Raw genomic sequence first — 23,307 nt, 5'->3', positions numbered from 1 at the left:
AAAAAGCTTACTCTTCAAAGGGTTAATTTGACCATGGAAATGAAAACCATCCTGCTCTGTACAGCTGGCAAGCGGGGCTGTGCCCAGCGGATCCATGCACATTTTCAGCGAGCAGACGTGATCTCCGTCAGGGTAGCATTTGTATTTGTTCTCATGTGGCCTTCTCCCTTTCTCCTCTTTGGGTGGGTCTGCCTGTGTCATTCTGAGGTAGTAGACCTAAGATTAGAAAGCAGAGGAGGCAAAGAGGGAGTTCTACTGAAAGGAAATGGGCGTTGAGAGTAGGAAAAAAATAATTCTGCATTCCTAACCCTCTATTTTTTTCTACTCTGAAAAAGAGGGTTTGAGGGAGTAGTAGTGGGAAAGGCAAGAGGAAAGGGAGTGGGCGACCAGAGGGAAAATCAGAATACCGTTACAGGAATAGTGAAACGTGCGTTTGTTTTGGTGCTCCTGGAGTTGAAAGATAAACTTTAAGGTGAGTTGGAATGCTCAAATCCTCTAACAATCAGTTCGGGAATGTTCTGTCATTCATTATTTTTTCATATGTCATAAGTGGACCTTTGTTTAGCCATTTAGTTTAATGCTTAATGTTAATTATATCTCAATGGGAGGGAGCAAGTGAGAGACAGAGAGTGTGAGAAAGAGATTTGAGTATTTAACAATGGACAGCTACTTAGTTCAGAATGGAATTGTTTTTCATTGCTGTTATGTACAGAACATGGTTTTAATATTTTTCAGTATTTTAAATCTTTATTAAACAATCTGCTTGAACAAACTGAACAAATGTTACTTGTATAACCATTTTCATTTGATAGGAATGGAAAATATTTTTGATGCTATTTGAAGCAATGTTATTTACACAAATATAATTATTAGGGTAAATGTAATTATTAGCATACAGGTCCTTAGTTATGCTTTGTTCTTTGTCATTATGTTAAAGGTGGCTTAAACCTTAAAGTGGCAGAGGCAGTTATTTGATATTATTTTGGAGAAGGAAGCCCATTTTTAGGAAGTTAGTGTGATTCAGACATGGTTTCACTCTCCATATTGCTGCCAGATGGAAAAGAAAATTGCAGCGCCGTGCATATTCACTGATAAAAATAGCCATTTTTATTCATATTTGTGGGCATAGTTGCCTCAACATATTGCAAAACTTGCTGTGTGGAAAATTAAATATCAAGACACGTTGAAAATACGTTTGATTCAGTCACACACGGCTGTGTGTTTGGTCATACTCTTTTCTGGCACAGATTGCTTGGCAAAAACTCTAATAGAAACCATGTGTTAGGAAACACGACTGCCTGTGTACTCTTTCTCGAAACAGCAATTAGATTTGTTTTTCATTACTGCAAAGAGCTTATTGCAGTTCTGTAACTGAAAATGTACATCCAACCTCTCGTCTCTCATCTGAACTGGACTGAAAAGGAATGGTGGGAATAAATTCACATAATAAATAATTTTTTTGGGGGAATATAAATTAATCTGTGATACCTGGAGGCAGGAACACGCTCTGAATGAAGACTTGCTACAGGAGTACAGAGTTCCAGTGTGGCTAAACGTGCATGAGAGCAAGCACTGTCCTCTTTCTGGGCCTCCTTTCATTACTCAAACTTTCCAGCCCAGACTCTGGCGCAAACAGGCCTGGTTTCTTCTGGTGCAGAACATCCGTCACATACTGCATACAGTATTGTGATAGGCCACGGTCCTGCCAATCAAATAACGGGTGATGTTTTGAAATAGGAATATATGTCATGGTCATTTTACTTATTTAGCATTGCCGAATGTTTTTTATTTGATTTCTTCTTCATTTGCACTATTTATCTGCTGTGCCCTGTTGGTTATAGTCAGCTTGGGAGTCCGGACAGACCCAAGATTGCAATGAGATATTGAGGCTATAGCAATTAATCTGCACTCATGTTACTTTTCCAGAATTTGTTGGGGTTAATACAGTACATTATTTGTAAATACATCTATGATTTAAGGTAATTCAATCATATACATGTGTACTATTTAGAGATAACAGTGACAAAAGTAGTGAATAGAAATTTAATGTTAGAAATTGGAGGATGGAGTGAATAAACATTGGTACCAGTTCCATATTTTAACTCCCCCCCGCCCCGAAAGGAACTAAAAAAAATCTGTTGAATAAAATCAGCTTCAGGTGATAAATTATGTCTGTTGTCAATGGTAGAGTAAGTTGTAATTCAACTGTTCAGAAACAACAAAAAATTTGTTTTCAAATACTGTGCTGCACACATTTGTCAGTGACAGCCAGCCATAATCCCAGGACATGAAGTGGCTAATTGTTCCCAGTGACAATACGTCATTCAAGAGCAGCTCTCAACCTTAGGGTTCAGCCTGCGACCTGCTGTTACAAGCCTGTCTGCTGTGAAGCACTGCAACTCTGTGGTAGATAGAGACGCACTCCGTGCATCTCTGGAGAGGAAACCCCGGGCCATTGTTCTGCAGACACTAGGGTGAGATCTGAGGTGGGCTCTCCTGTGTGCAGGACCTGTCAGTGCGGCCTGGTGAGACTTGGACACGATGGCGTTCCTGTTGATGTTCGTCACTCTACTTCACCTCATTACTCTAGCCATGCTCTTCATCGCCACAATGGAGAAGGTGAGACACCGCCTTCATTGTCCGATGTCTGTCATAACTCAGAGCAAGGGTAAAATGTTTTTTGAAGACCTGAACGGTTAACCATTAGAGTCAAAACTGTAAAACGGGGCACTGAGACACTGTAGACAATATTAGTGTACCATTTTCTTTTGGTGCACAAAATCCAGAGATACGTTTGGCTGTGACTGATCATTTGAACAGTCCTTTGAGTATGTAAAATGCAAATGTATTCCTCTTCCTTTCCTTCAAAAGCACTTAACCTTCACAACATCCATCCAGGAGGCTCCCTTATAATTTTGTAATTTCACTCTGTACACCCCACCACCACACCCTCTGCCTCCTTTTGGAACACATATGGGTTGATTTCCCATCATTCTGGCATTCGTCAGCCTTTTTTTTCATTGGTGCTTTTATCCCTCCTGTCCTGCTTCCTCAGTCGTGGTGGGTTTGGGACAGTACAAGCAATTCCGACCTCTGGTACAAATGTACGTATGACAACGCCACAGAGGCCTGGCTGTGCACCTCTTCAAAGGAGACTGGTAAGTTCCTCGGTCTTCTCTGCCATTTTTGTCTGGTCAGTGCTTCTCTTTTTCACCTCTATGGGTGTAGCGAGTGGTGCTGTTGTTGCTAAAATTTCCCCCATTGTTATGTATGTATTTAGCAGGCTCTCTGCCCAGAAGTGAATCATAAGGCACATCAAGGCATGCTGTGTGATGCTCAACGAAACCCTGTGTTTAAGCAGCTATTATATTCATCTTTTCATTTGTATTTCTCTTTTCCAAAATTCAGCACACAGATGCATGGTGAATTTTGGGCGTATTATAATGGATCTGGCTCTGGAATTTAAAAGCAGTGTGGTACAATTGTCACAACATATATTGTGAATGCATTCTATGTTTATCCTGCCTTTTTTTAAAAGCACTTTGCAAGGAAAAGCCCCCCCCCCCCCCAAACATTACAAATATGCAGCACCCACTGATATCCTGGTGATATACGGCCACTGTTTTTCATCAGAGTGCTCAGAGCAAGAGGGAGGGATTTGTATAGCCGATTAAAGTGAAGGATGATTAGAGGGTCAGATGGTTAGTCAGACTGGTAATATTTCTCAGACTACAGGGCATCCCCCCCTACCCTGTAATAAGTGCCGTGGAGTATCTTTCCATGTAACTTTTTGTCTGGTTCAAGGTTCTAAAGCGATAGTGAATATTGACTTTGGCTACTGCAAAATAACAATGTACGTACACAAAGACCCTTGCAACACAAAGAATGCCCTGCTACAAAAAGTTCTTTCTAGCAATGTCACCCTGTGTGAGGAGGTATGATCACTGCACCCCCTTGTAAGAAATGTGTCATCCACTGAATAAAATCAAGCTTTAAATCTGTGTCTACTTGTGTTTCAAATGTGAAAAGGACTTTGACTCCCTTTGACTCCAGTTCTGGTTTGTGTGTGAGAAGGTTTCTCATTGTTTCCCTGTTGCTTCTTGTGCAGAGTGGCTCCAAGCAGTCCAGGCCCTGATGGTACTGGCTGTAGTCTTCTCATCCATCTCCTTCTTGGTTTTCCTTGGACAGCTCTTCACCATGTCTAAAGGAGGGCTCTTCTACATCACTGGGCTATGCCAGATCTTTGCAGGTGCAGTACAGTGCTGGACATAAAAATATAAAGATTTTCGTTATAGTCTTATTTGTTTTCAGTGATGATCGATTTTTTTAAACATATGAAATAAATACAGATAAAATACTTGAAATAATACTGTCCTTAGTTAACAAATGTTCTCATATCAAAATAAACTGAGAAAATTCTCAGATCTTAGGTTGTGTGTGATCTCCAGATTACAAACCCTAATAATATTATTTTACGAGAGATTTAAATTAATCACGTTAAGTTTCTCACATGCTACGTTTTAACTTTATAGGTCTCACCGCCTTCGCTGCCACCCTCATCTACACCCTGCACCACTCAGACATCCTGGGCAGGGTCCCAGACTCTAACTTGGGACATTTTGGCTACTGCTTCATTCTGGCCTGGGTGTGCGTACCCCTCCTGCTCTGCAGTGGCGTCATGTACGTCCACTTGCGTAAGAGGGAATGAAATGCGGAACTGAGCAGCGTTATCCTTTTTGTACTGGAGGGTTGGGGGGCGGCGATATTGTTCTCTGTGTTCATATCTGTAGTAGATCTACATTCACATACTGGGTCCCAAGTTGAGGAGGCGTGGGAGATTGACCCCGTTATGCTCACTTACCCAGTGTCAAGAGGTAAGAAATATGGTGTACAGAAATGAGAAATGAATCATTAACTATCTGACCTTCTGTGCTATTTTGTTGTAATAGATCGCTTATATACTGGGGCTAGATAAAGTTTCGTTGGGGGGGGGCAGGGGTGGGGGGGGGGGGGGTTAGACCACATATCTGCGCATATCTTTCTCAGTATCAAAGCATAAAGGTAATTTAAGAGATACACATTACAGTGATTTTCCAGGTTTTAGACTTTTCTCGGTTTTCATTTTGTGTCAAAGCATTGCTGTAATTGTATCCCTGAGTGCTCATTGGCACTAAACTGTCCATACAGAGACTGACATGTCCAGCCGTCTCTGGATAGCACTTACATAGCAAAACCAAACAGCCACTGATGACTGTGTATCATCACATTGGTGAGGATCACACCCAGGAACAATCTGGTCTCCCAAAGCATCTCATGGTTCCCCGTTAACTCTATCCTCCCTCTTCAAAGGGCAGCACAAGGTATAGTGCATTAGTGAAGGCCTGTCCCTGCTCTAAATTAGGCCTAAGACTTGTAGCACAGATACATTGTAATGACCTTTCTGGGTTGTATATTCTGAGCAGTTTATTTGTAATATTTGCTTTTTCACTTTTGGTTTTGGTTCAGCTATTGGACCATTGCCAGCAAACCCTATCAGCATTTAAAGAAATGCATGGGAAGTAGCATTCATAAAAATGCTTCTTTTAACCATAGAAGGTATCTGGGCAGCTGTTATTATCCTTTTATGGATAATATTCATATGCTATATTCGGCAAGAGTATGTTTATATTGCACATACTGCACAAAGCTTTTGTTTGCTCATTTAGCTTATGCTCCAGTTGTACTATTGTTTTCAATAAAACATGCACTACAGGAATGTGGTCCTTGTATGTTAATTGTGATCTCCTGACAATTTTGAGGGGTCAACCTTACCTTGCTGAGTCTGTGATTTTATTAGTGTACACACTTAAAATGCAGCTTTTATGTTAGAACTCCCACTGGATGGGGAAATGTTGCAGGAATTCGATTTCATAAGTGAGACAGCTACAGAGCAGCTTGCAACTAGAAAGATGAATCTTATATATGGAGATGAACGAGGTTGAATATATTATGAATTATGGACAGGAAAAACCACATACTTACATTGCTGTAGGCATCCAAGCAACTGGTGACAGGCAAGGAAGAGGAGAATCAACAGTGATCGGCACAAGTTGAGAAGTGGTCTGAGAAGAAATTGTGAAATTGGACAGATGTCTTGGTGATTGACAGTACCAACATAATAATAATAATAATAATAATAATAATAATAATAACAACAACAACACAAAAAGTAATACAAATAAAAGACATAATAATGATAATCATAGCATGGAGTCATACGGCTAGCTAGCATCTGTAGCTCCTTTCATACGCACACACCTTAACCTGTAAATGTTCCGGCATAAACCAAAATTATAGCTAAAACCAAAAAGCATGCTGTAACAGTCCTGAAGTAATTAGCTTGGAGATGCATTTCAAGACTAATTTCTCTGCACAAGAAGAGGTGAGTCCTCCATCTGCATTGAAATATGGATACTGCATTTCTCTCTTATTAGTTTAGATAGAGGCATGTTCAGCATTTTAAAACTGCTGTTGGTTTTCTATAATAGTTGTAAGGTGGTAAGACTTCCACGATAACTCATGGACTGACTAGCTTCCATGGTGCTTGTGTAGTTTAAGCAGGGAGTCCCTTACACTATGTCACTGGCTGAGATGTTTAAAATGTTACATTTTAAAGGGGACATTATTTAATCAGAATCCTGTTTCTCTGTATGTCTGCCTTTGCAGCCAAGATAATATTTATTTATTTTGTAAATGAATCCTCTTCAGGAGTCCAGCATTATAAATCCCTTAAAATATAACCTGAAAGTCGCACTTTTTAAACATACAATCATAATTCCAAGTAGAACTATAAAAACCTGTCAAATGATTCAGGTTTATTTTAGAACTCGTTTTTTTTTACTGCTGATGCACTATTACACAGCTGAGACATTATGTGGAATTGAAGGAAGGCTCCATCTTCCAAATGGAAGAAAACAGTCCCATCTAGTGGACATCAATATACATAGCAACCCCTCAATGTTGCTCAGTAGATAATGAGTTAAACGAGGCCTTCGTGTCTCCGGGCACGCAACTGACAATTTTGCAGGAGCTAATATAATCACTGAGTGTTTAATTTCTCAGCATCTCGTTTTCCTTTCAGCAACAAAGTTAGTATGCAGACCTGCTGCACAAGATGGGAGTCAAGGTAAACTTCCAAACCCGTCTATTTCATCATGGACAGTAACACTAGATATTAACTGTTCACATTTCGTTGTGTCATTCATAAAAGCAGCTGAAAATAATGGGAAAGAAACAACAAATTATTTACATTTTTGGTTAGATTTTAGTTTAACAGTCATTTACCTTATGTCCATAAAAATTGAATAAATGTTACATTTATTTATTTACTGAAAGCAGTCAGCAGTGAATTATTCCCATTGTGTGAAAATTGTATTAGGGTGAGGGTCTATTCCACACTACTACGAGACTATCATAGCACTATAAATAATCCTCATAGATTTTAGTGTTCATTAATGTTGATGCAGTTAAATAACAAACCAATGTTGTTCGTGTTTCTAATGAACTACATAGCAAGATATGCTTAATTATTTTAACAATACTTCAGTAAAAAAAAAAAAAGATTAAATTAAAGATGCTTCGTTAACATTGTTTAAATTTCACATGGATAGTCCTTCAGCTCTCCTTAAAACCTTTTCATAATTATTTTTAATTACAAAATTGAAACATTTTTATACATAAAAACCAACACAAAATAAAAAAGTCCTCCAGGTCAATGGAGGATATGCGTTCTCATAAAATCAGCATTGTTTCAGTGTATGGTTTAAACACACTTGGGTCACAAGTTTAGTGCTTTTCATCACACATTCCAGGAACAGCCTGTCTAAGAAACTCAAGGCCGGTTGCAGGGGGAACTTTGAAGCGGTCACATGTGACCACAAACACATGAAGGACAAGAGTTTATACACAATGAAAGAGGATGTCCTTGACTTCCAAATGATGCTTTATTGTAAAGTGGTGACTCTGCAAATGTGTGACTTCAGTCTAAATGAACCTGAACAGTACTGAGTATTCTCCCACATGAGCCGGCGTGCTGAAGTCTGATTAATTAAATCACAAGAAAATCCTGGCAACCATAAAAATATTTTGATTTTTTTTGTTAAACTATTAAATATAAGCAAACATAAAACATTTTAAAAGGATAAAGTACTCAAATACACTAAATTATATGACACTCCCTAATTGTCATATAGTACTATTTGATACTATTTAATTTATCAGATATTCTCATTCAAGCAATGTAAACTTAAAGAGAATATAAGTGCATTCACCTGAGTTATGTGAGCAAGAGTGCGAAACCTTGCTAACTTCATTGGGTGACAGGAATGGCACCCGGTGTGGTCTTCTGCTGCTGTAGCCCATCTGCTTCAAGGTTTGACGCGGTGCGCGTTCAGAAATGCTCTTCTGCATACCTCGGTTGGAAACGAGTGGTTATTTGAGTTACTGTTGCCTTTCTATCAGCTAGAACCAGTCTGGCCATTCTCCTCTGACCTCTACCATCAACAAGGCATTTCCGCCCAGAGAACTGCCGCTCACTGGATATTTTATCTTTTTGAGACCATTCTCTGTAAACCCTGGAGATGGTTTTGCGTGAAAATCCCAGTAGATCAGCAGTTTCTGAAATACTCAAACCAGCCCATCTGGCACCAACAACCATGCCACGTTCAAAGTCACTTAAATCACCTTTTTTCCCCATTCTGATGCCTGGTTTGAACTTCAGCAAATCGTCTTGACCATGTCTACATGCCTAAATGTGTTGAGTTGCTGCCACGTGATTGGCTGATTAGATATTTGCATTAACGGGTGCAGTTTGCAGTTGAACAGTTGTACCTAATGAAGTGGCTGGTGAGTGTACATTTAACAGGAGAAACAAGAACAAACGTTATAGGCCTGGAACTATAATTCTAGAACTCCCACAACAGGCAGAAAGCTGAAAATGTTCTCAATGCATAATGGAAAAAAACAGTCTTATGGGTAAAATATTTCTGTTGTACTAAAGTGAATAAGCCAATTCATATGATATACAATAAAATGGAATGTAGATTTTTAATGAATTTGTGTGCGTACATAACAGAAAAATCTGTGGAACTTAGTGTTTCTGAATGTAAACCTATAAATTTGTACAGCCATTTTATAAAGGAAAAAGATAAGGGTGAATTTATTCATAAAGGCATCAGTTTAAAAAGATTGTGTTTTAAAAACGAGGATTCATGTTAAAAGAGGATATAGTACATTGAAAATGATTACATTTATGAGAACTATGTACTGGGAAAATGCATAACCGCAGTATGTTGGATATCCCATGGCTTGTATCACAAGGAGAAGGCTTGCAATCAAGACCAACCACAATGCTGACTTCTCATTCTCATATCGCCCAGACAGTATAAATATGGACTGCCGGAGATAGGAATAACACTTTATTGCTCGACAACTTCAAATACTTCAAACAAGGTAAGCGCTTCATTTAATAAATTACTGCACTGTTCTAATTTTCTGACTGTAATTACATTAGCTGTGAGTGTGAGTGAAATATGGTAAGTTAAATTATTAAAGTGTACCATATAATTAACTTATCGTTATGTTTTCTTAAAGCAAGTACAATTAATTTGTAGTCCCATTTAATGTTGATGTCCAAAAAAAAAGAAATGTAATCTGTATTTAAGTTTTGTTGACATAAAATAAATGTATCCATGTCATTTAAACTCAGATTGCCATTTTGTTTCCTCTTTAGATCAAATAAAAGATGTCAACCATTGTGCAGAAAGTAGGGGGCACGGGGGGAAATGATTTCAGTCTCAGCGGAACAGAGAATGGGGCTGCACTCAACAAGATCCGGGTGTGGACGGGCAGCAACCGGGTGCTGTCCATCAAGGTGTGGCTGACTGATGGCAGTGCCCAGGTGTTTGGGAGGTCCTCTGGAGGCTACGAGGAGTTCCAGTTTAGAGGCGGGGAAAAATTCACCTCCCTCACGCTCTGGAAGAGCGACGATGGCGGCCACGTTGGAGGGATCCACTTCAAGACCAACGGAGACCGGGAGTTCACCAGCAAGGCTGTGGGTGGCCACCTGGGCCCCGAGGTCATCATGGACATCGGCTCCGGAATCTGCCTTGGGGTGACAGGGACCTACGGCTGGGATCTCAACAGCCTGGGATTCATCTTCCTGCAGCCCATTCAGTACGTACAAGTGACCGACGTCAAATACCCTACCTTGCCGTATACCGTCCCCACTGTGGACATGGAGGAGAAGAAGACCATGACGTACGACAACGACAGTGGGGACACACAAGAGTACCGAATGGACGTCACCATCAAGTGGACCAAGAGCTCACATTGGCTCCTGGCAAACAGCATTAGTGAGACCTTTGCCCTGAAGGTGAAGGCAGCCATTCCTAAGCTGCAGAAGACCGGTGGCGGTTACACCCTCGTCCTCGGGCCTGAAGAGTTCCACGCCGTGTCCTTAGAGGAGGGAATCACCCGCACTTTCACAGAAAAAGTGAGCGTTGCACCAGGGCAAACGAAGCATGTGAGTGCCAAAATGGGCAAGGCTGATATTCAGCTGCATTATCAAGGAATGCTGGAAATCCATTTTAAGGGTGGTGCCAAGATGGAAATCAATGTTAAGGGAATTTACTCTGGTCTTGACTATACAGATGTGATTTTCAGTGAGTAATTACCTGCTTCTCAGGGAAATGCAGATCTAATATTTGACAAGCTATGTGCAATATTTGTTATATTATTAATGCAGACAAAATTTTTCAGACAACATTTTCAATAACGGCTGTCATTGCTCATAAAATGTATAAACCATGCATATGTCTTATTTGGTCCTAATCAACTAGAAATATGGAATTATATGTCACATTGCCTTGTCAGTACAAAGTCTCAATAAAAATGTTTACCACATGAGTTTTATATAATTTTATTGAATGATTCCCTCACAAAGCAGCTTGTGTCTAGTTTTGAAAGGACAACGGACGTTACTAGGGCAAAAAAAAATTCTAGGCTCGTCGTATTTCTTTAAGCTAGTCCAGCACCTATTTCCAAGGTCACCCAAAGTATAACACGCCCCATTATCAGAACTATTGTATTTCAACGTCAATTTTACAGTCAGACACGTATGACTCCACTATGTCTGAAAGGGGAGCTGCGACAAATCATCACCCGCTTTGAAACAAACCAGAGGCTCTGAAACAAACCATTTAAGTCCGAAGGTCGTTTCCTCGACAACGTTTGTAAACGTCGCTAAGAGACGACACTTCAACCACTTTGGTCTGAACTCCAGCTCAGATTTAGCTAAATGTTAGCAAGCCAATTTGAAATAGCTAGCTATCTAGAAAAAAAAAAACACAAATACGAATTGTTGGCAATAGTATATATTTAGTAGAATAGAATCTATGGAGTCAGCCAACGTTAGCAAATTTAGCTACATTAAGTTACTTTTCTAACCAGCCATATTACATAGCCTACATTTTCTACCGTTAGCTAGCCCATGATATCGATGAGAAATGTCCGCGAATATTAACCCCCTTGCAAATCCAAAAGGAGCGAACAAAGTATGCGAGCTTTGTGAAAAACCAGCGTACATTCAATGCACGAAGTGTTTCGTCACTTTCTACTGGTGAGTCAATTTTTAAGTTTGACATGATAACACGTTAGCTATGTGAGACTGATTATTGTAGCAATAATGGTACGCTGGCGTAACACAAGGGAACACAGAAGAAGCCATAGTGACTACTATCGTTGTCGTAAAATTTCTTCTAAATTACTTCTTTAAGTGAAGAGTGCTAACCCGCTATAGTAGAATTGTGTTATCACGGCGGCACAACTAAATAGAAAAATTCCATCTTTGGAAAAGGTCTTTGTAGTGTGCCTGTAAAACTTCATCGGGTCCAGCTTGTCAAAGTTCCCTTCCGCCTAAGAGTGGTTATTCAAGTAGTAGGCCTGAACATGACGAGGCTCATTTCAGTTTTCTTATAACTACGGATTCCCCCCTGAATTTTATGATGGAGTGATGCTGAGATGTCTTTCATGATACCATATGATAGGCCTACAACTTGCATAAATAGTTTTAGGCTGAAGGAATCTGAAAAAGCACACTAATATAGCATTTTTCTTAAAATAAAAAAGTGTACTGGTTCACTTTTGAACTATTCAGGACACACTTCAGGAAAACATACTTAGGCTTGTACTTGAACTTCTTTGCAACTTTTATTACGTAGGCTACAGAAAATGATATTACAGTATCACAGTGAACCAGTAGTAAGCTCACTGGATGTAAGTTACTTAATTTGAGTTTTATTAACTAAGTGAGCCAATTTTGTCCCAAAGCTCTTAAAGTCAGAGTGGGTCTACACTTAAACGTCACGTGTAACCTACATTTTTTTTGTTTTGTAAGCTGGTGCTGCGCTATATGGTTTTAAACACTCCATGCGAGAATGGCATTGTAAACAGATTGAGCGGGTGATTAATACGTACTTTTTCTTTCTTTTTTGAGGCATGTCGGTTTGAACTAAATGCAGTGACAGCATAGCCTTTTCCCCCAAAGATGGCATTTCTCCATATAGCCTAGTTGTGATGCCGCGTTAACGCATACTAGCGGGTCAGGCACTCTTCACTGTAAGAAGATATGACTTATGTCGAAAGCGCTTCGACGAAAACGGCGATAGATTCTCATTGCAGTCACATCTGTCCATAATGTGAACAAGTCAGTGATTTTTCGCGGTAAGATGAAATTGTAAAATGTTATCTTCTTTGCGGGCGATGTTGAAGACAACATAACGATGTCGTCTTCAGCTTCGCACACATGTGCCTTGTTAGTTATTGTTCAGCAAGCGCTACTGGAGCGTTGTTATTAAATGTAAGGTTGACTAGCTGCTGAGGTAATTATTTGTAATCTTCCTTAAATTCACTCGCGTTGTCTATCATACATATCACCTGGAACCTAGTCATACCTTAGTTCTAAAATTAAGGTTGTCTTTGCTGTTTTGGGGACATCTGCTTATTTGTTAAACCGTTAAAAGTTATTGCTAACATTTGTTGTGGGTTAAATGAATTGTGCATTCAGTCCAGTACTCGCTTATGTATTAATCTGATTGTTTCTTAAACTAATTTGAGAAATTATTGGCTGAATGAAATCATATCATTTTTGCATTCCCCTGCTGCAGTTAAGTTGCATTGATAGCATTGCTACTTCCGCCACTAGATGTCGCTCTTTCTAAAGTTTGAACTGTCCAAAAGTAGCAGCAAAACAAGTTCGTTTTATACAGTCTATGGTTCGTTCTTGGGGGCAAAAAAAAAATTCTATTTAGAACAGCTGGAAAGCAATATATCAAAAGGAGGGTGTTGCATTTTAGTGAACTACACCAGAATAATCCGAGTTATGCAAGTAAACCTGCGTAATCTATTTGCAATCTACAAAGAGCTCGTGAAATTGTAGTTGTAAATGCTTCTCAGGGATCCACTATGGCTCTTCTGGCTTTATCAGAAGTAACTGGCCGTAAATGTGCGCCACACAAATTCTTTGATGAAAAGAAATGGACAAAGTAGAGTTTTCTTTCGGTATCTTCTTATGGCACCGCGTCTCTTTAAATTCTTCTGCCTGTGTTTAGAATCTGCACCCGATCGACGTAAAGGCTTCTCTCATGTGATGCGCATTTTATGAATCAATGGAGCATTGTGCACATTCCTCAAGTATGCAAACACAAGAAACAAAGTACGTCTGGGGATTGCTCTCTGCTTGGATTAATGGTGAGCTGTCTCAGCCAAGGAACAGCAGAAGCACCGCCTTTCTCCAGCGAGAATGTTAAATATCTGCCAATCGAAGACGATCCGTGGCTGAGAGGCGGATGAGCTGTGGGCTGCATTCAAAAGTGCTGGCGTCCTTGAAAACCCCTTGACTCTGGCTTTCGCTTTAGCATGTTTCAGCAGTGCAAGCGTCCGGCCTCGTGACCGAGCCCAAACGCTGTCTGCCGTCAAGACACTACCGCGCTGCTTTGAATAAGTGCCTACAATAACACAGCGAAGCACGAGCAAAACCTTAAGAACATACGTATCCTTCCATGGGCTGCCTACAGCTGACTGAAACACAGCGACCAAAGGACAAATATAGCGTTTGTAATTGCATATAATTTCTGCGCCCGAAAACATACACAGCGCGGAAAAAAACAAGCGGCACGGTTGTCATTGAGATGTAATTGCAGTTTATCAGAGGGGACCCAAGAGATGGAGGGTGTCCTCTCATTAATAATTACTGAACGTTTCCTAGAATTCCCCTGGTCTGCAGACACCACTAATTATTTCTTATTTTAAAAATGGAAAGACTACATACAGCAGGGTCTTATGTGTGATAGGTGTGTGTCAGAACATTGCATCTATGCGCATTCTGCTACTACTACTCAGCACTGTCCAAAAAAAAAAAAAAACACTAAAACACATGCGTATTTATAAATGGCCTGATAGAGGAGCACTGATTTGTACTTACAGTCTTTCATTCCACAAAAATATAGCCTATCACATGTACACGTAATATGTTGCTATATATGCACTTTAAGACAATTGTATTATTAAAAATAAAACAAAACAGTTGTAGCCCAATACAGAATGCAGTTGAGAGAGGTTTGAATAATGAAGTGGCACACGCTAGGTGTTGTACAGATGAGTTAAGAGTTTCAATGCGAAAGGAAACCAGGATAAAACATTGTGGCTGTGCGTTGTATCTGTAAAATATAGCCTACAGCATGCTGAAGTTAGAAAGCGAGCAGCTTTAGTCCAAACTCTGCGTGTGGGTGTGTGTGTGCCATTTCCGTCCAGTGGCAAAGAGCACCAGGAGGATGACTGGGTAGCGATCCACAAGAAGGTGTGCCAGCTGCTGATCCCTGTCCGCACTCCTGTGCCCTACTACACCCTGGAAGCAGAAAGGGAGCAGCACTGCTCCCAGATCCTGGAGAGACAGGTACCCATAACTGCACAGACCGGTACACATGACCGTAGAGACAGGTACCCATAACTGCACAGACTGGTACACATGACCGTAGAGACAGGTTCCCATAACTACACAGACTGGTACACATGACTGTAGAGACAGGTACCCATAACTGCACAGACTGGTACACATGAACGTAGGGACAGGTACCCATAACTACACAGACTGGTACACATGACCGTAGAGACAGGTACCCATAACTGCACAGACTGGTACACATGACCGTAGAGACAGGTACCCATAACTGCACAGACTGGTACACATGAACGTAGGGACAGGTACCCATAACTACACAGACTGGTACACATGACCGTAGAGACAGGTACCCATAACTGCACAGACCGGTACACATGACCGTAGAGACAGGTACCCATAACTGCACAGACCGGTACACATGACCGTAGAGACAGGTACCCATAACTGGAGAGACAGGTACCCATAACTGCACAGACTGGTACACATGGCCGTAGAGACAGGTACCCATAACTGGAGAGACAGGTACCCATAACTGCACAGACTGGTACACATGGCCGTAGAGACCGTAGAGGCTGACCTTTTTCTTGCATCATATAGTTACAACTATCCATCTGAGAACTAAGTTCCCACTTGTAACTTGTATGCGGATTCAGTATGATAGGCTAGCTGAGATAGCACACCTAGGTTCCCTGCAGAGGGAGCTAAACTCACACTGGGGGCCATCTATGCACTAGAACAATGCCTTAGCAGGGTGAGCCACACAGTAGTCCTAGCCTGCACATCTCATCTCCTCCACACATGCCTCCCTCTGGAAAAGTATGTTTCCCTTAGTTGATTGAGTGTATGGGTTCGTATAATTTTACCACTCTGCTCCACTCTACACCACTGGATGCAGCTGTTCTAGAGCGTCCTCCTTGTGGCCGGGCCAGGAGCGAGATTTTGTAGAGCAGGAACAGGTGAACCGCTCTGCAGCTGCCCAGACTGCCAGACGAGCAGTTGTGCAGTACGAAACAAACTTCCCAAATGCAGAGCGGTATGTGCTTGTGTAATGAGCAAGGCACAGACAACAGCCTGCATTACTGCTGATGCTGCCTGCGCTCTTTGGGGAAAATTAAAAAAAAAAAAAAACAACAACTTTATATTACATTACATTTTTAATTGGCAGACCCATTTATTCAAAGTGACATACAATAAATGGCACACATTGGCATATATTAACAAAATATTATACTCACATTTCTTTGCATTTTTTAGCTTGTTATTTTTGGTATGCTAACATACAGGGAGCCAAATATTTTAAAGACATGCTGCAGGATATTAATGTTCAATTATTTTTGTGGAGGTTAAGCTGTTGCTGTTGTTACGGCCAAAACCTTCCGCAACGAGGGAATGATCCAAAGGCCAGACATGTAAGGAAACCCAGCAAGATGTTTTAAAGAGGGAAAATCTAAACAATATTTATCAAATCACAAAAGTAGTGGATTTACCAAAGGAACATACACAAAGAAATAACAAAGCTGACATACCAGAAATGAAGCTGTAAACCTGGCGGGAAGGTTAAGGGGTTTCTTGCAAATACTCACAATGCAACCCCAGGGCTGTGGACAGCAGGAGCACCCCATTGTTCCTGATGGGCAGCTGGACTTGCATGCCGTAAGAAAAAGCACAGCTACAAAATAATGTCCAACTATATCAATAGAAAAAGGAAACAAACAGATTAGCATAGGATACACAGAAGCTTGTACGGGTGCGTCCACAGAAAGAGCGCCAGAGTCAACTCTCTGTCGCCATCTTTTAAACTTTAAGCTCCACCCACATTGCTCTGTCCACTCGCCACATGCTCACCTGTGAGACAGGGAAAGAGAAAAAACAGAAGGGCAGGAGCACGTAACAGTGTGATTTGTTTTTAACATAAGGTGCAACGAGTATCCATTTCAGAAATAATATCAGAAATGTTATTTTCCACATTTCATTGGTCGTATCTATAGTGTACTTTCTTTGTGCGTGTGTTTTTTTTTTGGGGGGGATGGGGGTCAGGCTAGGAGTGCAGCTGTCTGCAAGTCTCACCAAAATGGAGGGTTTCTGTATTGCAGACATACTGAAAGTGGCATGCAAAACAGGAATCCTTCTGCTTGTTTCAAAGGAAGCATGTACAGGAATTAAACAAGTCCAAACTATCAATTTGCTTAAAAAAATAAAACAAAGACTGTGCTCCTTAAAGTTACACACTTACACCCTAACTAAGAGACTAAGCAGACAAGAATGCACAGTTAGTACATTTACAGAGGGACTTACTCCCTTCAACTGAGCCTCAGCCACAAAGTCTTCAAAGCAGTAACCTGCCAATTTACTTAATTCCTGCCTGCTCCTGTTAGATAGCTTAAGCTCTGATGTTTTAAGGGAACTGTAGTCTTTCTCTTCCCCAATTGTAGTTCCTTCTGTTGTAACAAAATGGCAGCCTTTTCTTGAAGGGACATGCCTTTTCCAAGGTGCAGTCATTCACACTGTCAGAGCTGGGGTACATGGAATCGCACAGAGGTGTTCAGTATGAGTATTACTGTAAGGAGTATTCTCAGTCAGATAAATCTCCACATATTTTCCTCTCAAATTATGTTTATGTCGTCGATGATGGTTCATATTGCAGATAGCTCTTAATATTTAATAGATCTAGAGCAATGATGCAGAGACCTTGCAGTTAGAAGTGTAAGTAACCTGTGCTGTAGGTTTCTGAGGCTTGCTCTGTGGCCTGCTGGGCTAGTGCTGTAGGGGGAGGTCTGATGTTGGGATCTGTGCTCAGGCAGGGCCTTGATGTTGGGTAATGCTTGTGGTCGGTTCTGAGTGGGCTCTTGCTGTGTGGTTCTGATTTTGGGATCTGCGCTGTGGGATTTCTGATGTGGGTTTGTGTGGGGGGTGGGGTTCTGATGTTGGGATCTGTGCTCTGGCAGGGGGGGCGCTTCTGATGTTGGGCTCAATGCTCTGTAGGGGGTCGAGGAGGTTCTGATGTTGGGCTCTTTGCTGTGGGGGTTTCTGATGTTGGGGATCTGCGCTGTGGGAGTTTCTGATGTTGGGCTCTGTGCTGTGGGGGGGTGGGGTTCTGATGTTGGGATCTGTGCTCTGGCAGGGGGGGCGCTTCTGATGTTGGGCTCAATGCTCTGTAGGGGGTCGGGGAGTTTCTGATGTTGGGCTCTGTGCTCTGTCGGGGGGTGTCCGATGTTGGGCTCACTGCTGTGGGAGTTTCTGATGTTTGGGGTCTGTGCTGTGGGGATGGGGTCTGAGTTGGGATGTGCTAGGGTCTGTTGGTCATTCGTGGTCGGGTGTTGCTTCGGGTCTGTGTGGATCTGCGCTTGGTTTCTATGTTGGCCGGTGTGGGGGGGTCTATGTTGGACTGTGCTGAGGCCGATGTTGGGCATGCCGTGGTGGGGTTCTGTGTGGTTGCGTGGGTTTCTTGTTGGGCCGTGCCTGCGGTGTCATTGGCCATGTGGAGTTTCGATGTTGGTCTGTGGACTGACGAACTGCGAGGGGTCCGGAGGGGAGAAAAAGTTTTTGAGAAGAGGCACAAGGAGTCCCTCCCAGCAGCTCTTCTCTCCCTGCGCTCCGCCATGGACATCTACGGCACCAGCGGAGTCCAGCTGGTCCCCGCCTACCTTCTGCTGGCCGAGGCCAACATCGGTGAGGTCACGCAGCCCCTCCCCCTGCCACGCCCCTCCCGCGCTCTGCTGTGAGCCTGCAGCCTCTCTACCTGGATGTCATTATCTCTGTTGTTAAACGTTACTCATTCATTAAGCAGGAGGTTTCATCTGGATTAAATTTCAGAGAAGCCTTTACCCAGCTGTTTTGTCTAAGCGATCGCTTTACCCTGAGGCTGCGGTGCCATATGGGTCATCTGGGGTTAGGACATCTCCAAGGGCCCTTACTGATAGGGGCCTTCAAGAAATATGAGAACATGTGACTTTCTGGGGTGGACTTTGGTGGTGGGGCTCAAAATCCAACTTCTTTTCATGGGGCCCAAAATCCCTGGAGGTGCCCCTGCTCTGAGGTATAGCAGAAGTGCCCTTGTCCCTTCCAGACCGGTGCTTGTGCCTCCCTGGCCTCGTACCCTGAGCTCTAATCTCTACGCCGCACCACTAAAAGTGAAGGGGAGGAGTCTGATTAAACGTTCAGTGGATCAGTGTTATGGCAATTGCCTCGTAATGTATTATTTATGTGTGTTGCGTGTGTCTGTGTAGTAAATATGTATCTGTGTCTGTTGTACATCTGTGTGTCTTTGCCTTGTAAATATGTTCCTGTGTGTGCTGTACATCTGTGTGTCTGTGTTGTTCATATCAGTTTCTGTGTTTGTTCATGTGTGATGTGTGTATGTGTGTTGTACATGTGTGTTTGTGTTTTGTACATGTTTTTGTGTGCGTTGTACATGTATGTTTCTGTGTGTTGCACACGTGTTTGTGTGTTGTACATGTGTGTTTCTGTGTGTTGTACATGTGTTTGTGTGCTGTACATGTGTGTTTGTGTGTTGTACATGTTTGTTTGTGTGTGTGTGTGTTGTAACGTGTTTCTGTGTGTGTTGTACATTTCTGTTTGTGTGTATTTGTTCTCTGCCCCAGGCCTGGGTAATCTCTCCCCGGCTGAGCAGTACCTGTCCTGGGCAGACTGGACGGTGGTAAGGACTCCAGACTGCAGCCGGACAGTTCGCCACAAGCTGCACCGCTGCATGGGCCGGCTCTTCATCGTCAAAGGCAACCTGGAGGGGGCGCTGTTTCACCTGGCCAATGACGTAAGCCAAACCCAAAGATCTGAAGCTGCAGCTGCTTTTCATCATTATCTCGAGGGAAATTCAGTGGCAAAAAAAGAGAACAAAGCTCAAATGTGTGGAAAATGTGATGTTTCATTTGAAAGTAAATGGAACTATGTACATTTTTTTAATCACCTTGTGGTACTGCCAAGTTTCTGTTGTACTCCCATGACTGAAATGTGTTGTGTTATTGTAACAGATCTACTACGCCAGTGAAGAGTATGGCCAGGATAGCATTGTGACGTGTGGTGGCTACTATCTGATGGCAGACGTGTTTTTTAGGCAGGGAAAGATGGACATTGTAAATTCCCTGTACACAGAGGTAAAATGACTATATTTCTTACAAAGAGCAGCATTTCACATTACGTCTCTCACTGTTATTATTGTTATTTAAAACATTTGATTAACCTTTGCATAATTGTGTTTTCATTCTAATTTATAAGTAATGACTAGGTAAAGGTAGATAAGTACACATTACATTTTGTGTGTTTGTGTTTTCATGTATTGTGTCTGTGCATATGTGTGTGTGCATGTCTGCATGTGTATGATCTGTGTGTGCATGCATCTCTGTGCATATATGTGTGAATGGGTCTGTGTGTATGTGTGGTCCATATGTGTATGTGCAATGGCTGAATGTAGGTAGCAAATACCTGGCACACCCACCTGAGCAGACTTCTGGAGAAACACATGGAGAACACCATTACACCAGAGGAATCTTTCGGTGGGTAAAGAACATTGTTTCATGCATAAAATGAAGCTTAAACAGAGTTTAAAAGTAAAAGGCGAAACATAATTACAAACATAATTGCTTAAGTGTTTTTGTTTTGCGCTTATGTAAGTATAAAGTCCTTTGGTATGAAATTTAATTAACAGAATATGCTGTGTAATCTGTCTCTAAGATGTCTACAGGGACACTGCAAATATCACTGCAAAGTTTAAAAAAAAAAAGAAAATGAAGATTTTTACTTAGATTGACTCCCTATGGCAGTCAGCATTATTGAAACGATTGTACGCTATGAAGGGTTCAGCGAGCTAACACTTCATATCCACCCTGTTGACATAACAAGTGACAGCCTCTTGCTCTGTGAGCCACGCTGCGCAGGGTTGTCTGCCAAACAAATGTGCGGTGATTAAATATGAACGCCACGTCCTCCGCAGAGCGAAATCAGGCCAATTTGTGCCCATTTTCTGGTCTCCGGCTCTATTTATGCACTGGCTGAAATAAGGCCGGCCGCACTATATATAGTATTGTATTCACGTGCCTTGTGTCCCGAAGCTTAACCCTGGAATTAAAGCCTGTGTTCAGACTGCTGGTCCAGGCCACTGGGTTTCTGCAGCTCGCAGCCCGGTCGTGAGGTAAAGCTCATGTAAAGCTGCGCGTTTGGGCTCTCTAAGTGGGCTACAGGCCGTGCTGGCACACGGCTGGTGTGGTCCGGGCCGAGCGCACGGCCCAAACACAGCCTCCCCCCTCCCTCCCCTCCACCCCCTTTCAGGGTAGCGCTTTCCGTCCGTTTCAGACGAGGCCCAGCAGGCCGAAGCAGACCAGATGCTCCGCTCCATGCTGGACGTCCCGGACGGTTGCCCCGAGCAGCAGCCCAACCAATCGGCCGCGCTGGCCCACTCCCTGGGCATGCTCTGGCTCCTGGGCGGAGACCCCGACAAGGTAGGAGCGCGATGGGCGTGGCAGCAGCACGGCGGCCGCGTCCCTGACACACTCCCCCCCCCACGGCACCGTCTAGAGGGATTAGCGCTAATTACTAAAGCCTTAAAGACAACTGCGCCGGCAGGATTTCCTGGGGGCTGATGCGATTGCTGGCTAGCGCTTATGGCTGCTTCCCAGCCAAAGGTCGTCTTCCTGCAGAGCGCAGGCTAGGCCGCCGCCGCTGTCCTGCCCTGCTTTCTGCTCCACGACAAATCAAGTCACAGAGCAGCCAGAAGGAGGCCAGACGCAGGAGTCACTCCAACACGTCGGCTTGTGTTTTCACTTTGGACCTAATTACGCTGCGGCACTGTTGTTTTACGTACAAAAGTGTTGACCGAAAACAAAAACAAGCTCTTGAATGGGTACCCCATAAATCCGCAGAGCCCCGTTGCTGAAAGGGACGCCCTCGCTGTTGATGCCAGTGCTTTTGGTCCTTGAGGTCTTTGTTTTGCTTTGTCTCCCTCCCTCAGAGCTGAATGAATGTGCGCTCGACCCTCTCTCCCGCTGAAAGCGGCATCAGTGCCACCCCGTCACCGGGGGCTTTTTTTGGGGTGGCGGTGGTGGCGTGGGGGGGGGTGCATTAGGGCCCCAAGAGTGATGCCTTGGTGTTTTTTCACGGCAGGCGCTGGAGTTTGGCAAGAGGGCCCTGTTGTCCAGCCAGCTGGTGCCGGACTGCAGCCTGACCGAGCCCATCCAAAGGCTGCTGCAGCTGGCCGAGGAAGACCTGAACGCTGCCAAAAAGGGCTGGCCTGAACTCCCCCACTACCCCAGCGCGCACACCGAAAACCAACACAGTGCCCAGTGTTCAGGAGGTAAAATCGCCCTCTAATGGGACGCAGACTGGTTTTGAAAAGTAGGTGCTCCCGTTGTGAACAGTAATTAGCCTGTTAGCTTGCTGTGTGTCTCCTTTGGTTTTCATTACGACATAATGCCACCCAGCACAATAAATTTGCTTAAAAATATCAGTATTTATTCTGTAGAAATATGAAATATCCACTGATATTTAAAAGGGCCTTGGTGTGCTGCCTGGCATTCATTTTTTCAGTTTTCCATGTACTTTGAACCTGGTAGCAGTTCTGACGTGTATATTCCTTTTTAAAAGACCCTCTGGTTTCAATATTTTCATATATTTTTCCATTAAATAAAACCTGTATAATCTAAATATAACTGCAGTTCAATTCGTAAGATTAAGAATTCATGCCAATATGAGGGATATGAAATGAGTGATCTAATGCTCCAATGACGCATAGATTGTAATGAGGTAGAAACATATATTATTATTGAGCTGGAATGACTGAGGCTTTGATTAAGTTGAAGAAGCCTGCTTGATGTTAAATATACGACAGCTGTTTTCTCTGATGTCTGTTCCAAAGTGCCTTTACATTGATAGAAGCTTAAATTACGTGGTACCTGAAAACAGAGACTTAAGATTCAGTATTGTTTAGATGAAAACAATGTGTATGGAAATACACATTCATGCTTAGATTTAGAAACAAGTACAAAACAAAAAAAGAATCATGAGCTTCTGTAGTTTCAGATGGTGGAAGATACTTTTTTATTGCCTAATTCCTAATTCGTCATAGTTTTAATGTTTTCCACTAAAACACACTTTGAGCTGAATAAGTAAGTCGATTGGTGTGATTAGTATATTTTGTGAACCTCGGTGGGAAAAAACCACAGATTTATCCACAAAACGTATTGTGTTTCTTTGCTTTTATTTGTCAACGTGTGGTGACTTCACCAAGCACTGGACTTTGAATGAAGTGACATTGATCCATTTCTCCACTTGGCCATATTACGCGTGGACAAGCTTGAAATGAG

The 23,307-nt window shown here is 42.5% G+C and overlaps 3 protein-coding genes across 3 annotated transcripts; all 3 read left to right on the top strand.

Moving 5' to 3' along the window:
* Positions 1-110: 110 nt before the first annotated feature.
* Positions 111-5,755, top strand: LOC135233916 (epithelial membrane protein 3-like). The gene is made up of 5 exons (XM_064297890.1): positions 111-472; positions 2,507-2,619; positions 3,056-3,158; positions 4,109-4,249; positions 4,533-5,755. Exons 2-5 carry the CDS (start codon positions 2,542-2,544, stop codon positions 4,706-4,708), a joined length of 498 nt encoding a protein of 165 aa, XP_064153960.1. The 5' UTR covers positions 111-472; positions 2,507-2,541; the 3' UTR covers positions 4,709-5,755.
* Positions 5,756-9,358: 3,603 nt separating this feature from the next.
* LOC135233915 (aerolysin-like protein) lies at positions 9,359-10,944 on the top strand. Its single transcript, XM_064297889.1, has 2 exons — positions 9,359-9,489; positions 9,770-10,944. Exon 2 carries the CDS (start codon positions 9,782-9,784, stop codon positions 10,706-10,708), a length of 927 nt encoding a protein of 308 aa, XP_064153959.1. The 5' UTR covers positions 9,359-9,489; positions 9,770-9,781; the 3' UTR covers positions 10,709-10,944.
* A 235-nt stretch (positions 10,945-11,179) lies between these two features.
* Positions 11,180-22,653, top strand: zmynd12 (zinc finger, MYND-type containing 12). The gene is made up of 8 exons (XM_064297891.1): positions 11,180-11,656; positions 14,848-15,023; positions 18,530-18,664; positions 19,597-19,766; positions 19,984-20,106; positions 20,424-20,505; positions 21,302-21,447; positions 22,109-22,653. The coding sequence occupies exons 1-8, from the start codon at positions 11,544-11,546 to the stop codon at positions 22,313-22,315; spliced, it is 1,152 nt and encodes a 383-aa protein (XP_064153961.1). The 5' UTR covers positions 11,180-11,543; the 3' UTR covers positions 22,316-22,653.
* The last annotated feature ends 654 nt before the right edge of the window (positions 22,654-23,307 follow it).

Source organism: Anguilla rostrata, chromosome 11, assembly GCF_018555375.3.
Source record: "Anguilla rostrata isolate EN2019 chromosome 11, ASM1855537v3, whole genome shotgun sequence".
Taxonomy (NCBI): domain Eukaryota; kingdom Metazoa; phylum Chordata; class Actinopteri; order Anguilliformes; family Anguillidae; genus Anguilla; species Anguilla rostrata.
The sequence above is the reverse complement of the archived record's forward strand: the minus strand, read 5'-3'. Positions and strand labels throughout refer to the sequence as shown.

What these genes read in the sequence shown, in the direction of transcription:
- LOC135233916 (XM_064297890.1), top strand. Translation starts at nt 2,542, where the DNA reads ATGGCGTTCCTGTTGATGTTCGTCACTCTACTTCACCTCATTACTCTA. An exon ending in CACCTCTTCAAAGGAGACTG is followed by an intron (nt 3,159 to 4,108) that starts GTAAGTTCCTCG and finishes CTTCTTGTGCAG; the next exon opens with AGTGGCTCCAAGCAGTCCAG. An exon ending in GCTATGCCAGATCTTTGCAG is followed by an intron (nt 4,250 to 4,532) that starts GTGCAGTACAGT and finishes TTAACTTTATAG; the next exon opens with GTCTCACCGCCTTCGCTGCC.
- LOC135233915 (XM_064297889.1), top strand. Translation starts at nt 9,782, where the DNA reads ATGTCAACCATTGTGCAGAAAGTAGGGGGCACGGGGGGAAATGATTTC.
- zmynd12 (XM_064297891.1), top strand. Translation starts at nt 11,544, where the DNA reads ATGTCCGCGAATATTAACCCCCTTGCAAATCCAAAAGGAGCGAACAAA. An exon ending in TGTTTCACCTGGCCAATGAC is followed by an intron (nt 19,767 to 19,983) that starts GTAAGCCAAACC and finishes TTATTGTAACAG; the next exon opens with ATCTACTACGCCAGTGAAGA. An exon ending in TAAATTCCCTGTACACAGAG is followed by an intron (nt 20,107 to 20,423) that starts GTAAAATGACTA and finishes GGCTGAATGTAG; the next exon opens with GTAGCAAATACCTGGCACAC.